Source organism: Catharus ustulatus, chromosome 4, assembly GCF_009819885.2.
Source record: "Catharus ustulatus isolate bCatUst1 chromosome 4, bCatUst1.pri.v2, whole genome shotgun sequence".
Classification (NCBI taxonomy): Eukaryota; Metazoa; Chordata; class Aves; order Passeriformes; family Turdidae; genus Catharus; species Catharus ustulatus.
In genome coordinates, this window is record NC_046224.1 from 9631402 (window position 1) to 9655289 (window position 23888).

General features: G+C 35.0%; 1 protein-coding gene across 1 annotated transcript in view; it reads left to right on the top strand.

Moving 5' to 3' along the window:
* Positions 1-23888, top strand: part of SEMA3E (semaphorin 3E) — a 131194-nt gene that overhangs the window by 75589 nt on the left and 31717 nt on the right. Inside the window, exons 3-5 of the mRNA XM_033058742.1 lie at positions 631-690; positions 5256-5375; positions 20262-20355. Coding sequence (XP_032914633.1) covers positions 631-690; positions 5256-5375; positions 20262-20355 — 274 coding nt within the window. The remainder of the gene's footprint in view (positions 1-630; positions 691-5255; positions 5376-20261; positions 20356-23888) is intronic.

A 23888-nucleotide genomic window follows, 5' to 3' on the forward strand; every position in this document is an offset into this window, starting at 1 on the left:
AGGTTAATTGCTGACCCCTATTATCTTCACTATAAATCATTTTCTTTCCTAACTGTCACGTCAATCAGGAAGTCAGTAGTTCAAAATTAATAACTATGTTGAAAATCACTTGAAGTTTAGCATAGATGTTTCTACTGAATTTATATAAAATGTTCCATACATTAACTTCATTTAACTTCCTGTTTAACTACCAGTTGGTAATGAATGGGATTTAACTTCCTGGTGACTACTACTAAGTTTGCAGTGCTACATGAATTGAGACAGTTATGTTCCAACAAAGGACAGACTGAAAGTCAAGGCTCAGGGGGAACTCATCACAGTATTCCAATGCTTAAGGATTTAAATGGCATCTCAAAGGGGAAGGAGGCTCTCCCTTCACAAGGAACCAGGGCCATGGTGGAGTTTCTGTCAGTGGGGTGTTCAGAGGTGTCTGGGACAGAGTGATAGATAATCTGATCTAGGCTCCCATTCCCACCAAAGGCTGGAGCAGATGATCTCTTGAGGTACCTTCCAACCTGAGCTGTTCTATGATTTTGTACTTCTGATCTGAGAATCTTTCACGCAAGAAATAGTGTAAAAGCTTGATTGCTACGATCAGACTGCCAATTAAATTATTTTTTTTTTTCTTAGATCCATTGGCCTAGTACACCTCTGCAGGCAGAAGAATGCATTATTAAAGGAAGAGATGCTGTAAGTATCACTAATTACAGATCAAATATACTTTAATTATACCAGCGGCTGGTCCAAAACAAGGATTCAGGCATTCCTAACTTAAGAGAGATTAAAGCACTGATAGAAAGTTAAGTGTTGCAGGTTAAAAACATGAAACTACTGTGAACACGCTAAATTATTAGTTTAATTGCTATTCAAACCAGCTCATAAACAGGCAATGAACACTTTTGATCATCTGAACTTTCTTCTAATTCTTGTTCTGGTGCTCTCAAAGAAGGTGCCTTAATAATTCTCCTTTTCAATTTTTATGTCCTTTTCTTTTTGTACACATGGATTATCTTCTCCATATTCACATTCCAGTTTATCTTTGAAATTCACATTCTCTAGAATGCATTCCAAAAAGATGTTAAGTTGCTAATAATTATAAAATACACTGTAATTTATATTAACCTATTAGTTTTGTGTTTTATTATTAAAAATATTCTGTTTTAATAAACCTCAGAACTGTTCTTGTAATTCAGGGCCCTGACTGTAATCAGTTCCTGGGAAAAGGCCTGAAAGCTCACTGACACACAGCAGCTGATATTGGCAGCACAGGATGAAAGTTCTGGAGGGGAGCTCTCTTTAATTTTGCAGTGCACCAAGCTCATTATCTTCACCTCATAAACACACAGAGAGCACACCTAATAAATCCCACAGCTGAGAGAGCTCCCACTGAACCAAGGGAGCTGAAAATTATCGTAGTTTCACAGAAACAGTGACAGGAATGTAGGACATGGAAGGGGACATACAAGCTTTGCCCAGAAACAGCAAACAGCTTCAGCAATAAGCACCATATATTCCTAGTAAATTATGAAGCTATAAAAACTTTTTCTGAAGTAAAAGCTTGAGAACTGTCCTCCTTAAGGTACTGGAATCAGATTGGAAAGTAGTAGGAGGAGTAGTAGTAATAATAATAATGATATAATAATAATTAATAATAATATCCCAACTCTTCCTGTTCATCTAACCTAGCATTGATCCTTTTTTGAAGATCTTTAAGCGTTCATTGTAGTTTTTCAAGTTACTTTTATATCCTTGATAATTTTAGGTGCTTTTGGTTGAAAATGGTGGTTTTCTACAATGTCTGAACTTCATGGTCATATTAAGTTAATCCTAAATCTTAATTATTTGGCCTTTATTTGATACTGCCTCTCAGCACAGGCTGTTATTAGTTAAAGCATCTTTTACCACTGCATATTTTTTGATACTCTGACAATATTTGTTCTGTTAAATAAATGCAGAAATGGTACTGTTGTTTCAAAGCAAAGATAGCCCCCTCAGATTCATGTCTTCCTAAAACTCAAAACCTTTTTGCAATCCAGTTTGTAATAATAAATCCTCAAATTTGCATTGTATGAATGTGGTCATTTAAAGAGCTTCAAATGTTTGCCATATTTCTCTGTACCATGAAAGTTTGGTGTAACTGCTCCATTTACAGAAAAAAACAGAACTTTCAAATAATCACAAGATTCTAGAAGCAACATCTTTAAGAAAAATACATTAAAATTTTGAAAGCTGGAAATATCGTAATACCAAACAATATTCTGATCTTCACATGAGACTTATTGATGTATGGACTATGTGAATGAGTAACACTAATTAATATCAGGGAAACCTTAGTAATTTTCATCAGCATGCTCAGTATTCAGTAAGATAAATCACTCAACCTGAAAGGAATCTAAATTAGTATCAAAAACTTTCCTCCTATTTTTCTTTTCACCCTCATTTTTTGTACCCAATATTGACTTAATACCATAATGTTTTAAAATCAAACCACTGTCAATTTTAATTTCTTAATGCTATTTTTCACACTATAAACTCTATAAAAATATTACTCTATTTCAAACTTTTTTGCTTATTACCATGCTCTTTCTTCTTATTATTTTCCTTTGCAAAAGATCTGTTACTCAAGGCATAATAATTAAGCAGAACTGATTATATTGTAATAAGGTTCTCAGAATTGAAATATTTCACATGTACTTTGCTACCTCTTTCTATATAATGGAATAGGCCATTTTTTACAAGCTTGTATAACCTTTAAAATTTATCAGTTTGTGTTGTAGCAGTAAAATGGCAAGTATTGTAGTCATAAACAGTTTCAGAGCTTGTAACAGACTTAATAGGACAGTTAAAAAAGGCTCAACAACACATGCATACTGTTAAAATAAGGCCATGCTTTTCTGATTCAAGTGAAGGCAAGGAAAAAAATCCTTCAGCTGTCATCCAGTGTGCCAGGAATCACACCTGTCAGCCTGTGGTGTGAGAGTTTTCAATTACTCTGAGTTACTTTATCAGAATTGGAAATCATTCAGATATAGAAATCAAATTCTGTAGAGATGCCTCACTCCTCCACACTGAGAAATTTTGGATGAATAAAATTCCACAGATCTATTAATATATCTATGGAGCATCCTAATGACAATACATGACTAGTATATAATTAATTGGTATAGAATAAAGAAATCTTATTTCAATGTCCCCATGCATGATGTATGTCTTCCCTGCTCTGTGTATAGTACTTTATTGGTAGGGTTATCAGCAATGCCTTTTTGCCTGACACTTCCCAGAACAACACCTTTTGTCATCTGTTTATAAATGTTCAAGTCTAGCCACTTGGAATTATTTTTCTTCTATTTTTGGTATTTTTGCATCCTAGGGTATTTTTGCAGAATTTTTCAGGCATTCATACAAAGGCACAAAGGAAAAAAAAATGTGTAGAATTTTCCCATTTAAAAATAAATCTTAAGTCCCTAAAATGATTTTGGCACAAAGGTCAAGAACTGAAGGCAAATTCTGAATAGAACAGGAAACTATGGAGTAAAGAACAGACCACCACTGAGTGCAAACAGAGGGAACAAGTCAGGAGGAGGAGAGGGAGAATCAGGAAGAACATCAGCATCCAGTAAAGCATCTATTCAAAATCTTCCTGGCATCATAAAATAGCTATGGAATAGCATTTTGCTACCAGCAGCCAGCAAACATTTTGGAAATGAACATAAAAAGGGGACACCTCTGTAATTGAGTGCTGATCCATACAAAGAGGATCACGACCCATTCTTCTACCAATTCATCTGGTTTTATTTCCTTAAAAAAAGGAAGAAATTAGCTACAAATCAATAAATTACAAAAGGAAGATATTAAAAGGTTGATTTGCCCTTTGCACATACATAATATTTAATAACAAAACAGGTTATATCTTGTGCAGGTTACTTCTAGAATTAGCATGATATCTTGAGGATGAGCAGTTAAGGAAAATCAGGTAGCAGGGGAGATTTCTTTCCCTTTTTTTTTTACTTACACTGAATAATTCAAGGATTTGAAGAAAGAAGAAAGACGGTTTCTTAGATTTGAACCTAATATGGATTTGCAAGTGTTGAATTCTGCCCATGTATCCCCTGCAGACTCCTCCTTTTAGACATTAAGTTCTTTTCGTTGGTTAATAAGATCCAGGATTCTTCTCACACAAATAGAGCAGTCCAAAAACGAGAGTAGTCATCAGTGAAGAACTGGAAATTTTCAAAAAAGGAAATTCCTCCACTCTGTTTTACATGTTCATACCAGGATTGTATTAATTGCCTTTTGGAGATGTCTGGCCTATTTCACTGACTATTGAAAAAACCTGGGAGAATTGCATAAATTACATGTATAAATACCAGAACAGCTAAAGTTAGCTCAGATTAATTCCATTTTAAATGTCTTAAAATTGACGTGACTCCTAAAGATCAGGGTTCTAAGTTGCAGAAATGTTTAGCGTAGAATTGAAATGAACAGCAATTTTACTCCACTCATAGAAACCATTGCAAAATGCCAAAAACCAAATCTAAAACCAAATCCCAGGAATCCCAGGAGTTCCAAAATCAAGGGATACTTTTATCTCACTGGCTCCAGTTTCTAGTTTAGCACAGGAATAATGACCCCACCATTCAAAGGGATGTTTGAAAATGTTTTAATTGTAATATTTATGAAGCTGCAAATACACTAATGAGTCCCAAAGTATTGCCCTGGAGAAAATTAATAGTTTTTCTTCAAAGGGGTTTAAACAGTGGAAACAGACAAAGTATGTGTCTATACAATATAAAAATATTGATTAACAATTATTTCTACAAGAAATTAATGGTGCAATTAAAAAAGTTATATTTTTTTTTCTCGAGATAAAGTTTATTTAACTGTTTGCTGGCCATTCACAAGTTATTCTCTGAGTCTTATTTCTATGTCTTATGTATCCAGTAATATGTAGTAAAGGTCTATTCAGATTTGCAGACTATCTCCAAGACTAAAGAAGCTCAAAAGTGTGTTTTTTATAATTCAGTAACTCCTAACTAGTTAAGTATTTAAAATAAAACATGATCAATCAGTGCACTAAACTTCCTTTTTAATGTAAAAATTCACAGCCATGAAAATGATGGCACAGAATTAGTAACAAAGGGAAATAGAATAGAAAGATTTAGTATTAGAACATCAGCTACAATTACACTGGATACAAAAAAAATATTAAAATTAAAATCTAATATTACCCTATGTTTATTTTTTATGTAAACTAGGATGAATGTGCAAATTACATCCGTGTCCTTCACCGACACAACAGGACCCATCTTCTGGCTTGTGGAACAGGAGCTTTTGATCCACTCTGTACTTTTATAAGAGCTGGACATCCATCAGAGGTAAGAAATTTGGTTTACAGTAGTGATTCTTTCAGTCTAGATTCCAGGATTCCAGCAAAGCCTCTGGTTAAAAAAAAAAAAAAATTCAGTTGTTCACAGTTCTCATATAACAGATATTTTCCATGATGGAATGTAATGCTGGACTAGAATTTAATCAATATTTGAAAGTGTATTCTGGAGAATTAGAGAAAGAATTCAAAGATTTTTTCATCTTAGGATTTTTTGGTGTGCTTTTTACTAGATAAGCTGATATAGTAATTTAAAAAAAAAAAATTTTAGGGGGGAGTGTTAGCTAAATCTGTCAGGGTTTGTTGTGGTTTTTTTTTGGTGTTATTTATTTTTTAAGAAATTAAATAATACATTATATATCAAAATATGTGTTAGTTTGATGGGAGATGGAATTTCTTAACAAATATTTGGTAAATTCAACTTCTTTATATTCATCTTGTTCAGCAAGTGCATGTAAGCTGCTTGGTGATGTTTACAGCTGAGTGAAGCAATACTGTGGAGATCAATAAGAACATACCATCTCGATATTTTAAATACATTTCTTCTGCAGAAATAGAAATTGTCTGGACATCTTAGCAATTGGGATCCTTTCTTTCTCAGCTATATTAGAACAGGTTTAAAGACTCAGAAGAAGTACCAACCTCTCATTTTACATTAGCATGTAAAACTCCTTGTGCATCAAATCTAGGCTGCTGAAGGCACATGTGATGACAGCTTTAGGAACTGAACCTGGGATTCTTGGAAGTGTGCTTAGTCAGGTGGGACTTAATAGATGGAGATGTTTTGTAACTCAGAGATAAAATTGCTTTTAACTGGCAGGTGTCAGATAGGATTGTTGGTCAATGATTTTGTTTAGTTGGTTCACATGATGTCTCCTGGTGGAGCTGAACACTTGTCATGGAGCTGATGCTACAGCACCATCCAAGAGAATTCTTGCTTTGGGCTTACATTTTTGATGTTTTAGACACCAACTGCAATGGGTTAAGCTCATTCTAAAACTTACTAACTCACTTACTTATCCTAAAACTTAAACTTACACCTCTACTGCATATGTGAATGGCTTAACATACTTCAATGCATCCAAAAGCTTTAATTCAATCCCTGCACTCTGATTTCTCCCTGAAGAATTCAGAGAGACTCCTGGCTCTCTGACTCCAACCCTTGCTCTCCCCGATGGCCAGGAACTCTTGGTTTGAATAAATATTAATTTCATATGAAGTTTTTAAAGTATACTCATAGAAATCAGTTAAGGGATTTACTTCAGGCAAATGTTTTTGATTAATCTTTTCTGAGTAATGATGCATCCTTTTCACAAAACAAATGAAAACATCACCAGAAGCAATCTCCAAGGATCCAATCCATGCTGTGCACCTCCCTGTGCTGTCAAAATGAGAAGCATCTCAGAAGTTAGGACTCCAGCACAGCACTTAGATTCAGAGTTGTATGAATTGCAAAAGCACACTGGATTCTGAAATTAAGGAAGGAGCCAGATAATGTTAAAATAAGGCAAATTTGCATGTCTTCTTTGCTCCTTTCACAAACCTCCTGTCTGGCTTCCCAGTAGAGTTTGAAGGAAGCAATGGCTGTATATGTAGGAATACTATTTTAGAAAGCATAAAAAACAGAATAATAAAAATCGAAGCCAATCAAACAAAATATGAAAATATGAGAAACAAGATATATATATATAAGACTGTGTGGCCCATGATCATCCTCCTATCTATCACTGTCCTTCCTTCCCTTATTTTTGTTTATTATTCTCCCTTCTCACTCTGAGGTTCTAAAATTTTACCCACACTGAAATCATGGGAAAATTTCTTTTTTTTTTTTCCAACAGGAAATATATTTTCTACACAAATAAGTAGCTATACTGTTTCCTGTTATCTGAAAAACTGACCGTCATCATTAACAAAAGACAGTTGTCATTTATATGGTAGGTTAAAAATAGCACATGGTATGTGGTTGAGTGGGCAAATCTTGCTTTCTCTGAGTGATAAGGACATGGTGTAACTGCAGGAAGTGAAAGGACAAGATCCCTGTGCAGAAAACTGCTGTTTAGTCTCTGCTGATCTATCTGGTGTCAGAGTATTCTTTTCCAAAAAACCTCCAATTACTGTCCCCTATTTCTTCCACCTCATCTCTCTGGCTATTTTCTCACTGTGTGATAGTAGCAAATGAAACAGTATTTAAAATATTTAAAATATTACTACATACCTCTTTACACCTCCTCATGTTTGAGTAGCACAAGGTATGTTTGAGGCTCATATGTGTTTGAAAAATGGCACTTCTCAGATATGTTGAGGTGTAAGGTGTGGATGCAGGAAAGGAGGGAGCCCTTTAGGACAAACTTCTGTGTATCCAGGTACGTAACTAATGCAGCATAGGAAGGTAGATGCCCACTTCCATGTGGAACTATGAATCAGCAGTATCACCATAGAAAAATACTTGCTCTGTGGTCAGGGACCTTAACTAGAAGTTTCAGTAGTGCTCCCTGGGCTGATGGAGTAGGGAGGTTGTGACCCTCTCAGTAAAAACTGCAGGTTCTTAAATTATTAATGGTATATAAATGTAAACTAGAGATGATTTTAGAGAGACATTTAAGCACATGAGAGAATAGAAGGACTGCATCTTCTGCAACATTGGCTCCTCCATTTTACTGAGCAGACCAAAGAGGAGCCTGTTGGAACCTAACATCCAGTTAAGGCTCTGGAACTTGGTGATCACTAGTCTCATGTTGCAGGGTCATTTATTTTGTTGTTGACTTCCAACAAACTTTTGCATAGTCATCAATTTCAGAATAGCCATTTGGTAAGAAAATGAAGCATTGCTGGTTTTCCTTGGAGCAGTGAAAATTCCCCAAAGCCCTGATCACAAGCAGACTGTATGGCATCCTGATTTAGCAGGGGTTTGTGAGGTGCAGTACAGTTTGTGAAAAGGAGCATTCTGCCTCCTGTATACAATCTTACATACTTATACAACCACAAATTCATCTTTTCATATTAAAACCAGGTTTGAGCTGTGTCTTGTAGAACACTGAGCTCTTGTCTACAAATCACGAAGCCAAAAGGAGTTTTCCAAAAATAGTCAGAATTTGATTGCTTCATTAGCAGAACATTATACCTTGAGCTGCCTTAGAACAGAATGTCTAATGTTTTTGAAAAACACAGTAATAATGTCCATTCCTCAACCAGCCTCTGTAGAAGGTATTAATCCTACTATTTAGTGGTTGAAATGTGCTTTGAAATCTTGCATGTACGTTGTACTGTGATACATTATAGCTTCTTTTGTGCTTTCCACGGCTATAGAAATTTAATTACACCATGCATTTTGTCTTAATATGTTGATCATTTAAACCAACAAGTAATAAATATTGGTTTTATTTAATTCTAAATCAACCTTGTGTTGTACCACCAGAGTATAGCCAAATATATTCTTCTAAATCAAATTACTTAAAAATTCTATTATACACTATATATCAATTTGAAAGAATAAATATAAAATGGTTTACTGCATTCTATCCCAATATTGGTTTAATTGATTTCACTTTGGAATTCCAGGCTGTTCAGTTTCATAAAGCTGTTGTCAGTTATTATAATTCTAAAAATATATAAGTATAGTCACTGACAACAGCTTTTTATCTTTTTCTCTGTTTCTAATTACTTTGACTCTGATCAATGTTGCTTTTCCAAATTTAAAGATTTCGGCAAAATAATCAGTGTTTCTCTGCCATTTAGAAATAAGTTGCAAATTAGGAAAAACAGGAGTGCTGACTTTGCTGATAGAACAACTAGTGGTGTTTACAACAGAACATATTACAAAGTCTTGTCCAAGAAAACATTAGCAAGTTAAATGCCAGCCAGTAAGTGGGTTCATTATCTCTGACTTCATTAAATGCTTCCAAATGACAAAAAGTCAGTGCAGGTCAGAAAATATTGGGTTCTTCCATGAGTTTTTTGTATTTCTTCCAGAAATTAAGGCAAATTCATTAAAATAAACATTATTTTCCTGAAGAAACCAAGAGTCAGCAACCCTGTACCCCAAATTTCTCATGAGGAAATACATATGCATTTTTCCCATGTACTCCGTGAGGGAAAATCTGAGCTAAGTCTTCAAACCAGATATAGAAGATTAAGAAAAATTCAGGAAAAAGAAAATCTCATTTTACTTTGATTCTCATCAAATTGACATTTGTGTCTCTTGTTGAGTTTGATGCCAACAAGGTAGGGTAGAGCAGAGAAGGGGGAAAAACCTTCATTTAGTATCTTCCTTTTGCATTTTTATAAACTTCTCCATTTGGCAGCAGGTGACAAGTGCTGAAAGAAGTGCTTTCTGTCTCAGTCTGTGTTTTGCCACATTTAGCTGCTAGTAAAAGAGTACTCTGACACTGTTCTGTGTAGCTCAAAATACCCTGGGTGAGTTTTAATGAACCTTAGATAAATCAAAGGATCTATCTGCAGTCAGGTAATAATTTCAGTTGTATGAGGTATCTATTAGTAGAGCAATAGTTGTAGGAGTGCTCTGGAGGCCTTCCAACGATCCAGAGTGCCTTATTCACTAACTCACAAAGCACTTTTAACAAGTCCATATGGGAGTTTCACAAAGTACAGCTAAAAAATTACTCTGCCTCCATAGTTCCAGCAAAATTAGTAGAAATTCTAAAGGAAAACGGTGTGCAGAAACAATATCCTAGGTTTTTGCAAGCTACATGGGGACAAGATAGAGCTGATTCCTGGAGAGGAAGGCATCTCTGCATGACAAAACCTGTTGAGGGAATTAAATTTATGGGAAGGAACAGTTCATGAAGAATTTTTCCTCCAGAACACTGTAAATTTTTAATATGTACATGGAGCTGGCAGGATGCCATTTTCAGTGCCTCATTTAACTCAGTAAACTGCCTACAGCTGTATTTCTCCACTTCAGAGGGCTGATGGACTAAGCCACCCTTTCCACAAAATGCATGGGTGGTTTGTGGGATTCTCCTCTAGGTGTTCCTAATCTGATGTATTCCTTACTATGTTATTTGCTCCTCAATTAGCCAAGTGAGTTTCTGCTTATCAGGGAAGACCAGCTCTAAATTCCAAGTCTTTAGTCCTGTAAGAGAGGACTTGCCTTTAGTAAGCAGCAGGTGTATTTTTTTTCTTGGCAGACAGTTCAGTCAGGTTGTAACTTTTTCTTTCTAATCTGCATTGCCTTTAATATTTTGTTGAGTGTGGCAAGGACATTTCTTTTTCTGTATGTTTTGTAATTCAATGCAAAACCAAGACAAGGTTCAATTTTCAATAAGCTTTCTGTTTACCCCTCTAAACCAACCAAATGTGGGCAACATGAGCCCCTCAGCTCTTGCTTTAACAAACTAGAGTGAATTCATATGCAAGTCTTGAGAGAATGTGCCAGTCACCTCAACTTAACTTTGACTTGAGATAATTCTTGTTCTCATGACCAACATGTGGTAATGTCATCATTTTTTCATTTTGTTGAGAAGCAAAACTTGTAGACATTTATGTCTATTATTTTACAATAATGAAGTTTCTTCTGACGTAGTTTTATAATAAAAACAAGCAATGGCCTGACAAGTTGCTTTCTCTCCATGCTTGTTCCTATTACCTCATCTCCACACTGTTTTCAGAGGATTAAGGAGGAGGAACATCTGGTTTCACTGACCAAATAGAAGTGGGTGTTGGTCAGTTCTTCATTAGATAGAATGTGTGACAAATTCTTGCCCTGAAAATGTTTGCTTAGAGACACAGTGTCCTTCTGCATGGGTGAAAAGCCAACATTTGGAGCACCATCCACTTAACAGACATGAAGTTCTGCTAAGTGAGCAACACATGTCATAAAATCTTTTACCAGAGGGGTTTATTTACATCCTCTGGTCTGCATACCCACACCACAGAGTGACAAATTGCTCCAAAACCTCCACACACCCCACACTTCATTTAGATTAAAGCACTTCATGTTGTGGAAGTTTAATATGCATACATTTCAAGAGCGGTTAAAATGGTACCTAACTCAGAGAGAAAATTAATTAGGTGAAGACAACATGTATGCTCACAGCAAACAACAAAGGTGCTGTGCTGCAAAAGGGAAAAAGGGTAACACCACTATTTTTCTGACCTAAATATTAGCTATTCTAATATTTAATTAATTTAAGTGTTAGGAAATAGCCACTTATTCAAGGTTAAATTTTTCTAACTTCAGCTTCCTGTCATTTAACCTTGATATGCCTTTGATAGCAAAGTTGAAGTCTCCCACTATCTTTTCCACATCTTTTCCTCATGTAAGTACCTATGCACAAAGATTAAGCCACCTCTTCACTTTTTTTGATAAGCTGAATAAATATAGCTCCTTAAACCTCCTATCACCAGGATTCCTCAATCTTATTTGTGTCCTTCCTGTGAACTCTCTGCAGTATTTTCACATCTTCTGGAAGTGCAGACACTAGAATCACATATGCTATTCCATGGTGTGTGTAGAGGCAAGGTCACTGCCCCACCTCTGTTTGAGTTTCCTCTTTCATGGACTCAAGTGCTGAGTTCTTGGCATGGCATCTCAATGACAAATCTCTTTTTAGCGGTTTGCACTTGACCCAAAGTTCTTCATTTGGAGCACAAAGTTATCCCAGTTTACACACTTTGCTGAGGCACCTAACTATCAGTCTTGTCTAACAAGGTAAATGAAGACATTGCTGGTGTTGTCTGTCAGTGTCAGCTCTAACAAGGCATCTGGGATATCCAGGAGCCTAAATCAGGCACCTCAGTCTGACATGAAAGCGTTCTGAAGAAGGATCTGAACTTCCATCTCCTAGGTTGTTCTGATGTAGTTCAGATACAAACTCTGTTCCCTATTCCAAGATGCAACACTTTGGATATGGTTATATTGAAATCTACTTAGCAAGCTTCTGACCTTTAACTCAGTATTCCAAGCATTCCATAACCTGAGCTCTCATTAACCTTTTCTCTTTCTTGTTTTGTCCTCCTCAGTACTTTTGTAAACTTTACTAGGAAAGAAATCATATGATTATTTAAATCACTGCTAAATTTAAAAAATCATCTCTCTAGCAAAAATAAAATTTAGGGAAACCTTCAGTAAAAGAGAATTCATCAATGATACCTCATAAGAACTGTACTTTGATATATGTCAACTGTTTATATTTCTTAATAATTCAACAATGCACATTGTTTATCAAATACCTATGTACTTACTGAAATGCTCTGGAGAAAGTCAAGTATTCTGTAATAGCACAGTCGCTCTTATCAGTCATTCTTACATTTATAATAGACAACAGGCTTTTTTGACAGTGCTCTCCATCCATAAAATGAGGTGAATGGCATTCATTACTTTTGAATATTGTCTAAATCTGGCCATACGTGAAGCGTAAGTTCAATTTGGGAGATTGGTAGAGTGTGTGAATTGATCAGCCATATGAAATGAATTTTCCATCGTATTAGACCTGCCCTTTGCAAGATTAAACACAGATGGTCCAGGGAGAATGAATCCATACAGAGAAATAACAGTGTTATCCCATAGAGAAAGAAATCCTCCACCTGTGTGGTAATTTGTTGGGGGTTACTGAAATATTCTAGCTCTCATTACAATGATTTTTAGATTCTGCCACATTTACTTATGAGAGAAAGTATTTTTCTAAGTGATAGCACCTGGTGAAGTCTATATCATTGTTTGAAGAATAGACTTAATAATCAATAAGGTGTTAGGCATCATAATTAAAACCAGGGAAAAAATGTTTAGTTAATATTTTTGCATTATAAGATGCACTCTTAATATTGTATAATCCTTCTATGATATATGGCTGATATTTTTCTTATTTGGCCAATATCTGAATGGAAAAATTTTATTAGATAAAAAAAGTAAAAAGAAGTGCTGCTAGCAGTTCATCTGTGTCATCAGGAGCCAATGGATCCATTCCTCTGCCTTTTTTTTCCAGAATGGCCAATTTGGACATCCCCAGGTAAAGCTCTGCAAAAGGGCAGTTGGCTGTCTAAGGCTGCACACCATGGAGACAGACAGAACAGGGGATCTGAGTCTTCAGAAATCCATTCCCAGTTTAATGTAGTTGTTCTTTCCATGTCCAATGCATCCCTCTTCCTCCTTTCATCACCAAAGCTCAAGCCTTAGAGCTGCATCCTTCTTTTTTATAAAATTGTTCATGATCTTTGTCCCTATTTGTTATGACAGCAATCATTATCATTAGAGGGGATTTTATTTGGTATTTGCTCTGATATAACCCTCAGTCTCAGCACAAGTTGTCAAAATCATGGAAGAGGAAAAGCCTTGGTTAGTAAGGCTCTGTGTAAAGACTCTGCACCTCCCCACAGAAATCCCTTCACTTTTGTATCACATTTGTGGACTATCTTTACCTTCGCTTTTGCTTGGTTATAAGACTGTATCACCATATACAGCTACTCATACATTTTAATTCTAGAGAACCTTTATGTGGTTTCCAGGAACTTCCGTATATATTAAATATCACATTAATGCAATATAATCAAAATTTCTGATAGCCCTATTCTTTGCCATAAGACCCTTAATCAGTTTATGAGTGACCAGTTCAAGATGGCACAAAGGTGTCCCTTCTAAAATTTTGACCAATTCAATTACTGCTACTGAAATACTGTGAGCTGCTAAGGATAAATGCCTTTGATTTCTATGTGCAGTGTGGGGGTCTTTTTTTTTTTGCCAGATTTTTTCACATTCATTAAGTCAGGAAAAAATATTATTTCTGTCACTTTAGGCCAGATATTTTGACACAAGTAACAAATTGCTAATCCTTTTTGCAAACTCAGACAGCAGTCTGACATAGCTCCAGATTTTAAACACATTCTCAGATTGGAGCCCAATGTGTCTTAATCATTTAACTGTGGAATAAAATGCACAGACCTGAAAAATGCATCTGAATTTTTAGGGAGGATTTAATGTCTATAATATTTTATGCACTCTCATCCCATAGGGCGATTGATCTTTTCAGTATGTCAGTGGATAGTAAAGAGGATTGAAAACAGATCCTCAGAAGAAATACTACCTCCCAAATAATCTTAATTATGTCAAATAACAGAGACCTGACTATTGCAGACAGTTTTTGAGGACTCTATTCCTAATATTATATCCCCACTTGGCTTGGAAAATAAAGTTGAATGAATGCTGAAGGTATAATTTTTAGTTAATAATCCTCCGACAACGAGAAGAGACTTTTTTTGCCAGTGCTTAAATTCTTTTGAAAATTAGTATACGGATTATTTAAAGAAGGTATTACATGAAAAGTTCTTTTCTTGTTGGAGCATCCTTGTCTTGCACACGTATATACCTGCATGCCTATTTTATAATGACTTACGTAGGGCAGTGTGTTGCAATAGGAACTCATTAGTATTATTGTGTTTGGAGTACAGGTTCCTTTATATAAACTCAATTATATTCCACTAGGTTTAGATTTTAAATTTTCAATAAATTAGTTGGCTTTGCAGCAATTAGACACCTAGCTAATGTTTGGGACTATATTAATCAGATAATGCTAATGCACATTTTTCTTGGCAACAGAAAGTATTCTACTTGAACACAAAGGGTGAAATGAGATATCTTTTCAGGCCTGACCCAGTACATTATTTTCTGCTGTTATACAAGGACAAATTATTTTCCTGTAGATCTCTTTTACCACGTGCCTTCTTGATGAGGCAAGTGTACAGATTAAGGCAGGTCATGGAGCTGAATGTTCATTTTGCAGACTTATATTTGAATTATTATTTTCTGCTGATTTACAGATATGTTCTGTTATTTTTCAACTTTTTTTTTTTTTTTTTAATGAGGAAGTCAAGGTTCATCCTTCCTAAAAGAGGTCTCTGCACAGTGTATTCAGTGTGTCTTTCTTTGCTGAAATAAAAATGTAAGGATAAGTATAAAAGAAAAAGAGGTGAAAAAATACTATTTTGAGAATACAAAGAACAAACAAATATTTGCAGAAGCAGTAAATTTATATGTGAATTTGTACTAAAGCCATTGTAGTATGAAAGAGAATGGAAATCAAGATGAGGTTTGTAAAGCGTTACATTGGTGTAACTAGATATTTTTCTCATGTGAATGATTGAATACTGAGTGAATGCATAGAATTTTTTTGATCATGACAAGAAGTGCAATGTACACTCCCATTATTGATGGTTTAAGAATTACTTGAATATAAAATGACACTAGCACCATGTGGCTTTATTAAGTATTTTAAAAGAGCATTTCTCATAGCTTAGCACAAGCAGTGCATCTCTATTTTATCCCTCTCAATTCACTTTGCATATGAACCCTCCTTTTTCTAGTTCTCTTCAAAAAAGTATAAATTACATGACCTCTAGAAATGCAATGCAACTATCATTCTTACTCTCAGTTGAGGAACTATGAGATCATTAAAGCTGAGAAAGAATTTTGTCCGGTGCTTTGGAGCAGTAGTGAATAGTATACCCAGTGTTTAAAAATATACTTACAAAAATCTGTATAGACTTTCTCCACCTTACTCTAAATATGATTTAATATCCGGCAAGGTAAACAATATGGACTTGTAAGGAAAAAAAAAAAAACAACCAAAAAACAAATCAAAACATACCACACACCAGAAAAAAAACCACAAAAAACCTACCAACCACAAAAATGCACATGCCTCCTTGAGAGCAGGCCATGTCAGTACTGTTGCAACAAATGCATATACAGTTAAGGATGTAATTAAAGGTTATGAAATGGCCTCAATCTCCTTTAAAAGATGCCAGTATTATATATTTTACTTCTTTTGTTATGTGGAAAATAATACAGTTTAAGGTGAAATAACCAAAACACCACAAATTCTTACAGAAAATCAATTTTATTTTTCTCATAAAAATAATAACCTAGGAAAACACAACTAAATCCTCTGTATTTTTAAGTCCCTGGTTTAGTGAAAAGACACAGCCATTGTATTAATGTTCAGAACAGGCTTAGGTGCTTTGCTGAACAGGAATGGGAGTAAGCATATGTTTTAAATTAATCACATGCATAAGTGTTGTCTTGACCCAGAGCAAAGCAGCACTTGGCATTAGTGAAAGTAATTTTCTGCAACAAAAGTTAAATTCAGTCTTTAAATTTTAATGCCTCTGATTGACCTTTTCTTTCATTATTGTTTATAGCCTACATTATTCTTTATTGTCTAAAATTATCAATTCTTATCAAGGTAATGGCAAAATGCTTGATGTTTCGAAAATATCTGTTATTTCTTTGAAAGAACGTTATTATTTTAATAATAGTTGAAAGTGTATTATGTTTCCTGAGTCACTGGTATCATAAATCAAACCCAGAAGCACATTTCTTTTCCCAAGCTACATGTAGAAACACGTAATTCCACTCCCAACCCTCCATATGTGCTTTTGCATAGTTTTTACCTTAACCACTGAGAAATGCCCATAAAATAAATTGTGATGTTGAATTGATGGGCTGTATAATCTGTGAGGAAACTGTCAGTTTTACTCTGACATTTCTCAAGGGATTTCAGTGTCAAAAACTGCAAGGAGGGTTAGAATTATGGAATTAGCCTTCAAAGCTGATTATTAATGTGTTAACGCTTATTTCACTTAAACTGGCACCCCATGGAAGCTGACACATCTTACACCTGAACTTCAGTTACTTGTCCCAGTGATAGGAATAATTTATTGGAACCATGGAATTTGGCATGCTGTCCTAAAAGCTGAAGGTGGAAAATCTCTCTTGGAGGAGTCATTGCTTACATTTTCAGCAACTTTTCAGACAGTTACATGTGTCTGCAAGCATTTATGAGATACACATCCTGCTTTGTATCAAAACTAATGATCTCCTCTTAAAAATTCCACCAAAACTGCACTGAAATCTAATTTTTTGTCTTCCCCCAGTGTTAACACTAGATTATATATTTCAGCTACAATCCTTATTCATAAATTCCAGACAATGAATGGATACTATGGTTAGTTATTGTTTATCATTTTCATTCCACAGTCATGTAGTTGAAAGAGATGGGTTTGTCTTTATCATTGATTTAATTCTGATTCTCAGGGAAGTAATTAGTAGCTTTTTCATTGTGCTGGTACAATTTTGTGTACAGTGATGGAAAATTCTTCCACATCATCCAGAAGACTCTCCTAATGGCCCCATCTCCCTGCTGTGAGTGCCAGTGGTATTTTATCAGGGGAAGACCAAAACTGAAATGTGTTTTATGATGACCTGGTGGGATCATATCTCCTCCAACAGCAGAAAAACTTTCAGTTTCTATTCCCTGTGTAGGACAGAATGCAAGCCACAAACGATAAACCAGCAAGTATGGATAATACAACTTCTTCATGAATGGTTTCAGAACAATATTATTCCCAAACACAATCACTTCACCTTAGCATGTTTTTTTCTATAATCAGTTCAGTTGTAATTTATTACTTTAATTTATTACTTCTTCCTTGCATGGGCTCACCCTTTTTTTTTTTTTTTTAGTTGTTTGTAAAAGTAAACAGAAAGCACAGAGACCAGAATAATCTATTAATCTATCAATTTTTGACTCTTGGTTTGTCTCTCCACTTACTTCTAAATCTTTATTGAACCAATTCACTCCCAAATAGTTTAGTTGAGGTCCCAGAGGAGAAAATTTTTCATGAGTAACTTTATTTTGAATACCCAACTAGAGAATACATAACTTCATATGGTTTTTAGAAATAATTCCTTTACATGAAATTTTATGCCATTATGACTCCCAAGTACTTTTTCATTATTTCAGAGAGTTTTTCTTTTCCTTCCTAAGTGCACCTCACTCTTTTTTTATCCACTGTTGACTCAAAATGTTACAGCACTTGGTTTTGAACATGGTATGTGATGTTTGAAAAGTATGGAATGGGACTGAGGTTTCCACACACAGGGAAATATTTCTTCATTGTTTGACATTTACCCAACAGCAGAGGGGGAATAGTTACTACTGGTGTGAAATTGTTGCTGATACAGCATAAAAAAATATTCCTGCACCATCAGTCTCTACCCAAGACAGTTATTTTCTGCTACATCAGCTTTAACAACCAGGCACTAATATACCAGGGTTAGGCCAACAAAGGCGCTTCTGGAGAGGTGAGATTATGAATGCTTTGTTACCTCATGAGTTTTATGTCCATTATCTAAAATTTGAATGGTTTTCCCCTTATTTATTTTATTTTATTTTATTTTACGACTTTTTCACTGCTAGTACATGTGAAACAGATGTCCTCTTTGTGCAGAACTGCATTCTAAGGTGCATCCCATTTTTTATAGAAGCTCTCTAATTGCTGGGAATATTTCTTTTTGACCAGAACTTGCAGCAAAATGACATGTGTGATTTAGACAGTTGAGAATGGAAGACACGTACATCAGCTTGTCTGACCTGGGGATTAAGATGTGAATAATGCTTTGAAGTCAAGGCTTTATGACAAATTCAAGAATAATTGTTTTAAATTAAATGCACATAAAGATTCAATTATTTGTCATTTAGAGGGAACTAAGAGCTCTACAACTTTTCACTTTTCTTATAGCTTTTTTCTTTCTGTCCTTTTAAAGTATTATTTTATTACCATTTTTGTTATTTTTATCTTTTGCAGTTTTCCACCTTCTGCTTCTTTGATCCTTGTCTTTGTAGATTGGGTTTTTTGCAGGAGAGCATAACTGTCATGAAGCCACCTGAAGAGAATATTCTTTTAGTTTCTGGGGCAATTGCATTCACTTGAGAATTTTGTATTTTGTAGGTTATCAAGATTTTTTCTGTGGAAATATTGAGTTTGATAAATATGTGAAAAGTCCGGTCTAATAAAATCTGATTTTTAGGACTAAAAAGTCCCTTGGATATTTTTGATAATGTGTTTTGTAAGAGAGAGAGAGAGAGGCAAGCACTTCTCAAAATTTGGTTTCATGTTGCCTGTAATTTTATGCCTCACAAAATATTTGCCTCATATATTAGGAATATTAACTTCTAATGAACAAGTAGGTTACATTTATCCCATATATTTACATAATTTGCATTTCAGTGGACTTTTGAGTAAAACTTTACACAGAACTGGAGCTACTGAATTATCAAAATATTTGCTAGTCACACACTTCATGGCTGTGTGGCATATTTTTTAACAAGCTTTCATAGCTTTCTATCTATTTGCCCTTTTATTCTCCCCATCTCTGTGTTTTGTGGCATGCTGCTCAGTTAATATCTAAATTAAAAATATTGTGCTCTCACTTGATATTTTAATCAGACATTAATGGGCTTTCCCATGAAAGCTGAGACAAATGTACCATTTCAAATGAAAATTTAAATTGTAAATTCTTTCTCAATCTTTACAACTTTATACAGAAAAATTGAACCAAGTTGCCAATATTTTTTTTATACTGATATTCTGTTAAATCCACTGAAGAAATCACATCTGCTCTGAAAACCATAACTGGGGATTCATTCCTAAACAGACTTCTATAAAGATATATAAACACCTCAAAGCTATGAAGAGAAGATAACGCAGTCTCATATATTTAACATCCACTGGGGAAAAAAATTGTTTAAAGGGGGAAAACACATTCCATGGTGAGAAATCTATTTAATGTTTAGATAATTTGGAGAAAAGATAGAGGAATCTTTCCTCCCTACTCCCACAGAAATGAAATTAAGTGCAATTTTAGTGCATTTTTTTTAATTCTTTTTAGGCATGGCACACACAAAGGTGATTTGTAGAAACCCAGAGAATTTTTACTAGTTGGTCAGTGAGCAACCGTAATTGTGTTTTCTCCCTAATGAAGTCAACCCTCTACAAAGCTATAACAAAGTTAAAACTTGTCTCTAAGGGCTGTGTTTCTTTGCCTGTAGGGTTTATGGTGTTCTCTGTATTTTTTTTTTTTAAGGATCATCTGTTTCAACTGGAATCGCACAAATTTGAGAGAGGACGAGGCAGGTGCCCTTTTGACCCCAGTTCTTCCTTCACCTCCATCTTAATTGGTAATGATCTTTATGTCACAAGCTTCACAGTCCTGTCAATCTGTCATTCTGAGTCTTTCTTCAGCACACCAAAGTGTTGTCAGCCTTCCATTGCAATCTTCCACATGTCAGGCTTAATCCTCGTGGTGCTGCCCACATTAATATTACATTCCAGGAGCATTAACCACAGCAAGGGTGTCTCACTGAAGGGAAATGTTGAGTGACATGTGCCATCCTGAAGGTAATTGATTGTTGTGTAATTATGGAATGAATCATTTCCTGCTTTCCTTAAAAGTAAAGAAGCATGACTAGCTTAGTCATTTACACCACTTTCTTTTTCATCTACTGAGATTAATCTGAGCAACAAGCACCCTGTAAAAATGTGAATGTAACTGTTTTTATATCAAGCTTTATTGATTACATAAATTACTATTTTTAAATGATTTTTTTTTTAATTTCAATTCTGCCTTCTAACAAAACTATTGCAAACTGGTGATTATGTGTTAGAAGAGTTGATCCTATACTCAAAAGATACAAAAATAGAATTCAGTCTAAGTCCTGCCAGGAAGCTGTGCTGAGATAGTGCTCCTCTGTGCCTTGCTGGGAAGTGTATCACTATAGGACTGGGATCTTTGAAGTTGTGATATAGCAAACCATATGGGCTTTCCTCTAAAATGTTTTCTTAAAACATTCTGTGAGATGAAGCAAAGACAGTCTTGGCACTATTCACTAACTGTACATTGACTAAAAATACCCTGGAACAGCAGGTAAATGGTAAAAGCTAGATGGAGTTAGGGAGTAGTACAGTGATTTCTGGGTTTAGAAAACATAAACAAAACCTGCATTCAAAAGGGATATAGATTAGAGGAAAGAGCTAGGAAAAAAAGCTAAAGATTAAATAAATTTTCTATTTTTCAGAGATAAAAAATAGGATTTTAGGGCCCTTTTGATATTTACATTTGTCTCTGCATCTTAAAATCAGACAACTACATTCTCTGCTGATTAACTACAATGGTATGGCTCATCCATGGTGGTGATGAAGTGTTGGTCATGAGTGACATTTGTATTTTAATGTGCTAGGTTTATTTGTTCCTTTACATTAACAAATTAATCAAAAAAAGAATCTTCAGCAGTAATTACAAAACTTCCACATTGCAGCAATTCATAAAAAATATTCTTAATTTTCAATTAGAAAAAGTAAATTTGAGCTCTAATTCTTAAGAGTTAATGGGTAAAGAAGTCATGGAAGAATAAGAAAAACATACGTTATTTCGCCAGAACCTCCAAAATCCATGAAGCACAGATTGTCACGCTTTTATCCCATCCTTATTTCTAAATTGTTTCTACAGTTTTTGACAGATTCCAGTCTCAGCTTAGCCTGGGAACAAAACCTCATGGAATTGCTGTAGGCCTGAAACCTCACGGTCTAATCTTGAAGTCCTTCTCAACCTTTCCTCAGACAGAACTAAGTAAATAAATTAACCTGATCATGTTCCTACTGCGAGATCAATGTGAATTTTATTTGCTTAAATGGAAGCCAGATTGTCTCACTGAACTTTAAGAGTTTGCTTGAAATATGGGGGGTCCTATAGATCCTCATATTTTTATCTGAAGGAGAAAACAATTAAATAAGCCCTTCCCTGCTAAAGGCTGATTAGAGTCTTGGAGGTCCATTGACAAAGACTTATAAAATCAGTCTGACAAACTAAAAATTCTGTAATGTAGAAAGATTAACAGGAGAAAATAATATTTTTATCAGATCACTGATACACCAAAATACTTTCACCTTTTCATCAAAACTAGCAAAGTATTTAGAGGCTGTTTTCTTAGCCATCCATTAGGAAATTCTGTAATTTCAAGTTATCATGCAATGCTATTTTAAAAGCATAAGAAAATTCTTCCAAGATATTTTTATTTTATTTATTATTTAATATTTTTAACTATTGGAGTTAAAAACACTTTCAACACTTAAGAAGTCTAGTTTGAATTTCCATTTATTCTATTTTATTCTCCCATCTTCTACTACCCAGAGACACACAGTTCACAGAATAAAATGCTGCACCTTAGACTCCAGGATGTATGTCCTTTATCTCTGCAGTTAGCCAGTTGAAAAGGTTGGAAGACCTAGATGTAAACACAGTGAATAATAATCTTTTAATTGACATTTGAGAATGAGACAGAATTCTAATGCAAAATGCCCTGGGAAGGAAGGGGTGCTCCTTCATTCAGCTCATGATGGACATTACCCATGACAGGAGATACAAAACACCATGGATCCTCCAGGACTGATCTTCCAGTCCTTCCTCCAATGCTTGGAGGTTTAATTCATGCACTTCAGTTTTCTTAGAAAGTGAAATCTGCTCCCGGTATGAAGTCAGCATGATCCTGGAGGCAGCAGCCCAGAGTTTTCTGCACTCTCTGATGCAGGTTCAGCCGTGTGCCTGTCCTTGAAAAGGTATTATGCAAACCTCTTAGCAAAGCACACCCCAGCACCTTCTTCCTCCTAAGGAAAATATTCAAAGCCTGCTCCCACCTCTGCCCCTCACATTAACACAGCACCTACACCAGCATGGCCATTGACTAACAGTGAGGATTGGGCTAACAAGAAAACTTTACATGCCTCTCATAAAGTTTTAAAAGCTTTTAAAATCCTGATATTGAAAGATCATTTGCACCATAACCAATTAGGACCAGATTTAACTGGATTAATTTAGGAAGAAAGATAATCCCTTGTTCAGCATCTCTTTATGTATTTCAACACAAGAGTTAAAACACCCACTCCAAGAAAACAACAGTTCGTGACTTGGCTTTAAAATGAAATATCTGTGCTTTTGTTAGCATTATTGTACGTTATCTGACCCACTAGTGAAGTAGCTTGTGATGAATTCCTCAGTATATGAACAGCCAATTAATTTATTGCAAGCACCAGGAAACAGAATGGAAGCTGGATGGCAGACAGGCTGAATAAAACATTTATGTTTAGCTCAACAGTATATAAAACTGTTGGACTTTTACTCCTAATGAACTCCCCCATCTGCTTTCAATAGCCAAAACTATTTTTGATACCAGATCTTGCACACTGATTAACTTAGACCACACTACCTGACAAATTAGTTTATGTCCATGTATTCTTACCTGCAATATATCAGAAGCAAGTGCTGAAAAACCTAAATTACATCTGAATAGATTAATATCCAGGGAATTCATTCCAAAATTATTTTCTGCTTTTACAGTTTTAAAAGTTAGGTATTTGTGTCTTTTCTTTTAGGCTAGAAAAAAATGCATTTTTCTCAAAAGACAAAATATTTGAGTGATAGATGGAAAATGCAAATATACAGAGGTATTAGTTTACCAGTTAAACAATTGGGTTTTTTTCATTTGTGGTTTTGATATCACCAAAAGTATCATTTTCTAAAATGTGAATTAGTCTTCTGATTTTAGTTGTCATGTGAGGAGTAACTGACTGACAGCCAAATAAATGCATGAAAGATTCAGTTTATGTTCTACTCATTACCTTCTAATGCTTTATTCATAAAATAAATTTTCCATTTTAC